The 5,197-nt window shown below is 27.2% G+C and overlaps 1 protein-coding gene across 4 annotated transcripts in view; it reads right to left on the reverse strand.

Annotated features, from left to right (window-relative positions):
- Positions 1 to 666, reverse strand: part of LOC100166571 (aspartate--tRNA ligase, cytoplasmic) — an 18,483-nt gene extending 17,817 nt beyond the window's left edge. Inside the window, exons 1-3 of one of the 4 annotated variants that reach the window (XM_029492098.1) lie at positions 513 to 651; positions 390 to 425; positions 200 to 303 (exon numbers count right to left, since the gene is read on the reverse strand). In XM_029492098.1, coding sequence (XP_029347958.1) covers positions 200 to 283 — 84 coding nt within the window. In that variant the 5' untranslated portion in view covers positions 284 to 303; positions 390 to 425; positions 513 to 651. Of the gene's footprint in view, positions 1 to 199; positions 304 to 389; positions 426 to 512 lie in introns of those variants that run through there. The other 3 variants (XM_029492097.1, XM_003245909.4, XM_029492099.1) reach the window with 3 other exon arrangements.
- Between the last annotated feature and the right edge of the window lie 4,531 nt (positions 667 to 5,197).

A 5,197-nucleotide genomic window follows, 5' to 3' on the forward strand; every position in this document is an offset into this window, starting at 1 on the left:
ATTCATACGTTCCACTCAGAATCTAAAATTAAGTCGTTTAAAAAAATTAATTAAAATCAAGAGGAGGTTGATAAAGTGCATATTTTGTTCCCTTATCTGAAAGTTAATACAAATATTATGTATTATTATTTATTATCTTTTCTACATGATTAACTAAATTATTAAATATTCTTTGTAATACTTATTAGTTATTACTTACGTCAATGGAAGTCTCACTAGGATGAGTATAGTTTGATAGTGTGCTTACAGAGCTTTCATTATTTTGAGACGAATTTCCGTTCATCTTGTCCAGATGATTCAAATCTATTTCAATTTAAAACCAGTAAATACAAAATCAATTAATTGTGTAGTTTGTACCCAGCGATCAGCAATAGTTATTAATTTTTTACTTATATCAGACAACCAAAATAACAAAGTCAGAAAACCTAACCAAACCAGAAAATAATACTAAATTAGTATAAAAAATACTATAGTAATACCTAGTTAATAATATATTAATATTTGATAATTACCTAGTATAGTTAGTAAGTATTAAATAGAATAAAATTTAAAATATGAATTATAAATAGATAAGTTTCTACACTCTATACAAAATTACAAACGTTCGTAGGTTACAACTGGCTAGGTATCTCATTATACACACAGTTCTTACTATGGCTTATTTATTGCAATAGTACCTCCACTATATAATTTTATCACGTTAAGGAATTAAAATGGCAGCGTAAGAGGATAACCTATATTTGTACTGGTTATAGCCTAAAATTTGTAAGCCATTACAACACTAATCCAGTACTCACAAAAAAAACCGGTTTTTTTTTATTCACAATATTGCTATAAAACGATAAGTAATACGATAATAATATGATAAGTATAATAACCACGGATTAATATATAACGAAATAAACCCATGAGAGATACCGGATAAGAGTGAAATACTTAGTATACCTAATGTTATATTATAATACATTTTTATGACTTAATTATTGTGGGCATTTTATCTATTTATCTTTTTATACACATTAATACATTTATATTATAATACACTATTATACTCTACATCTACACGAAACCAAAAATTTCTAGACACGTTTTTACCGGCGGAAGACATAAGCGCCAAAATGAGATAAGAAAAAAAAATCAATACAAAATTCGTATTAGACAAAAAATCCATAAAATATCTAAATTTAATAAAAAAAATCTTAAAAAAAAATCTATACTATAGTTGATAAAAAAATCAATAATAAATCATTAAAAAATATGTATTTAATTAAAAAATCATTAAAAAATCTGTATTAAATAAAAAATATGTATTTAATAAACCTCTATAAGCAATATAACTAGTACGGGTCAGTTTTGTTAGAAAAATTATTCAAATCTAGCTATCCAAGATAAGATAAGGCAAAAATAAATATTTATTGAATTTAGTTGTTGCATTTTGTCTTCAACAATACCGATAAGATAAACCATCACGTATAATACTGTATACTTAATACTTTCCTATTGAATTGTGTGTATGGAGTAAGTTACCTTTCAATATTATAATACTTGATATACATTATAGTTAATAAAATAAACGTTTTATATTGGATGTCGAAATACTCTATGTATATTGTATATCCACAAAATTATAAAAATAAACAATTCTTCCCCTAAAACCACTATTTGTATGTAAAATAATAGTTCTATGAAAAAATAGTAAAATATATACAATTTAGAAAAAAAATTTTTATGGCAACATTTTGAATAAAATAAATATTTATATACCTACTTTATTATAATATACCGTCGTCGCGGCGCGGTAGCATACGAAAAAATAACCATTATTATGTACCTTATGCTTACATATATAATTATGTATACATAATATGCGCACATGTGCGCTGCAGATGTCTCCCGTTTTATAAAAAATGTAATATTATTATTTTTAACTCGATCGTATATACGCCACCCTCGGTTCACCCAACAAATATATTATATTATTGTATTACCTATAATATTTTCACCCTCTCGTTTTCATTCGGGTAAGATAATAATATGTGCAGTTATACACAGATTGGAGTAGACACGTCACGTCTCCGGAATGATTTCTCTCGTTTCGTACTTATATATATATATATATACATAATACTTGTATACGCCATACGGTCCCAAAGTATATTATAATCTTTGTGTTGTCGTAAATTTTCGATCACTATAGGTAAAGCGCTGGGTTTTACTAGTCAGTGCTAGGATTAATAATACTGTCTATAAAAACTGAAAATCATAATTTTATTCAAGCTTTTACCAAACAACTGGTTGTTTATTTAATGATGTAGGTAGAGATAATTATATATAATAAAAATACTGAAAGTACATACGATAAGAATATCTTACTTTAAATTATTGTGATTTTCGCGATTCTCACATATATTATTATAGACTCACTAATATCAGCTGGTCTGCAATGATGATGGAAACAGAGGACACATTTTCGTCCACCCCCTCCTCACCCCGTAGCATGACCTCCAAGATAATACTGGTTCATTATATCTTGGTCTGTGAATTTTCCTAATTGTATATTATATAAATACATATTAATATAATGTAGTAGGTTTTATAATCTAGTACGTATTTGAATTATGACTTAGGTACCAATCAGATTTGACATAATGTCGTTGTCCGCACAATATATGGTCAAGGATTTGCGATCATAATTTTTTGCGTTTCCAACGGCAGTCAGTCAGTCATGTGTTTACAAAAAAAAAATTGACCGCTGAACGTAGAAATTTAATAAAATATATCTATTTTGAACGGCATACTCAATAATGTTCAGTTAGAACAGTTCAAACACAATATTTATAAATAAAATATGAACATAAAGTACAAAAAAAAAGCATTGGTTATATTTTTTTAATTTTATTTCATACGATTAATGCCAATTCACTTTTACAATGATAATGAGTAATAATAACTAATGCAGCACAGATTTTTCAGTATATATTATGTTTTCCTATTAAAAAACACGTTAGTATTCGGTTTGACCGAAAATGAAAAATTAGGCTACACCAAATATCGTTATATATGTATGATCCCAAGTACATGTTACGGAGGATAGAACGATTGTTGTATATTTTTCAAATGTTAAAAAAATATATTTAATCAACAATAAGTTAAGCGATGTGATTTTTTTTAAGCTTTGATTTTTCTTTTCCACGCGCACTGTCATAATATCTGCGGCTTGAATCGAATTTTCGTTCTCTATTTACACAATAGTATTATAATGTTTTACATAATAATTATGACTATAATTGAACTAGTGTTATTGTACCTATATATTTGAATACAACATAATATGGTGGGCAGCATAAACGCAATCACTAATACAATTATTGAATATACTGTAGCGACAGTGGTGACTCCAGTGACATGGGGAGGGGGGGAGAGCAAGTCATAATTTTCAGAAAACGTCGTTGGTGCTTTTTTGTTATTATGTTTTTAACAGATTAAAATTGTTTAGAAATACAGCTTGGGTAGTGGGCCCTAGCCCCTCCTCTGGAGCCACCCCTGTGTAGCTGGTCCCCTATACATGATTTATATATAATCTGTATGTTGAATCTTATGGCCAGTATTACCATCTCCCGTTAAATTTAACCGACTCCTAACCGACCGAATTCGGCCGGTAATAAAATCTGTTATCAGCCGGTTAAGCGTAATCGAAGCATACTGATGATTGTAATACTGGCCCTTAGCGAGTTATCAATTATTTTTTTTATGCAACTTGTCATAATATTATATAATTAATATACCTACTATAATACTATTAAATTCCGAGGGAGCTATATATTATAACAGTTGTTGTAAAATGACGTAATTTTGTTTAATTTTTCGGTGTGCGGTTTTAAATTGTTATTATTATTAGAGATATGAGTGAGATAATGGATGTCAGAGTAATTTAAAATATAAATTGTAAAATTAATAGACATTTAAATTTTAAGTTTAATTCGCAGTAAAAATAAAAAATAAATTATTAAAATAAATTAAAAAGTAATATAGAAATTAGAAATGAAAACACAAAAACCCGCAGCTCTACAATTTAAGAAAAATACCTGACATTGTGCAAAAACTATAAAAAAAAATGTCCTGTAATATGAATAAAATGACGTTAAAAACAATACAATGCATTTATAGCTAAAAATAAATGGCTAATTAAATGGCTAAAAAAGAAAAAAATTAAAATTAAATTACTTTTACCTACTACATTCTGAATCAAGGGAGCATGAAACGAATTTTTAAGTTAAGATATAGCATTAAATAGGATCAAAGGGGGAAAAAATGCAAAAGTCGTCAACATCCTATCTCTATACTGATTAGCTCGTGGCATGTACCTACCTAACTTATAATAATTTATAATTATATTGATCGCGCTCGACAAACGATGCATTCATTAATATTGTACAATATTATTATTGCTATCATCGTCATCGGCGTCAAATCTCTATCGGCTCAATAAAAATAAAAATTATGTTGTTAAAATATTGTTTTTTTTTTTTTGTATAAATAGTACATTTTTGTTTTTATTTATTTCAACAGAATAAGGGGCCCGACTGAACGCACTCTTCTGAGGTCCCATGAAAAGTTAAAAACAATGTTTCTATTACCTACGTATCAAATTTCAATGAAATAATGTACCTATTGAGATATTTGATATCATGAATGTATTAATAGTTAACCGGTGTACCCTTATGAGATGTGTATAGAGGTATACAATAATAATATAAACAAATTTTACATTTCTTTTTACAAACAGGACTTATACTTTTTCTGGTTATAATAATATATTGCAATAATTAATACATAATATATTTAAATAATATTTTAGTAAATTACTAAAAGTAACTACTGCTAGTATTTAAGATTATAGAATAATAGTCTACATTACTCAAAAGTGTATGACCTGAGTCATACTGATGGTTGTGTTAAATTTTAATTCAATGATAAATCGTTAGGTACGTCATATGAAAAACGATTCAAAGTAAAAACGGTGTGTCATCCTACATTAAGTGATTATTGTTGCTATTTAAGAAATTTATTTTACTATTAGTAATACACTAATACAGTAGATTAAATTAATTTTGGCCGAAAACATTGCATTTTAAAATGTATTTGTATGCACTGTGTATAAAATATAATTAATATACTTTCAAGTTCCCACGAATAA

Source organism: Acyrthosiphon pisum, unplaced genomic scaffold (assembly GCF_005508785.2).
Source record: "Acyrthosiphon pisum isolate AL4f unplaced genomic scaffold, pea_aphid_22Mar2018_4r6ur Scaffold_20837;HRSCAF=22278, whole genome shotgun sequence".
Classification (NCBI taxonomy): Eukaryota; Metazoa; Arthropoda; class Insecta; order Hemiptera; family Aphididae; genus Acyrthosiphon; species Acyrthosiphon pisum.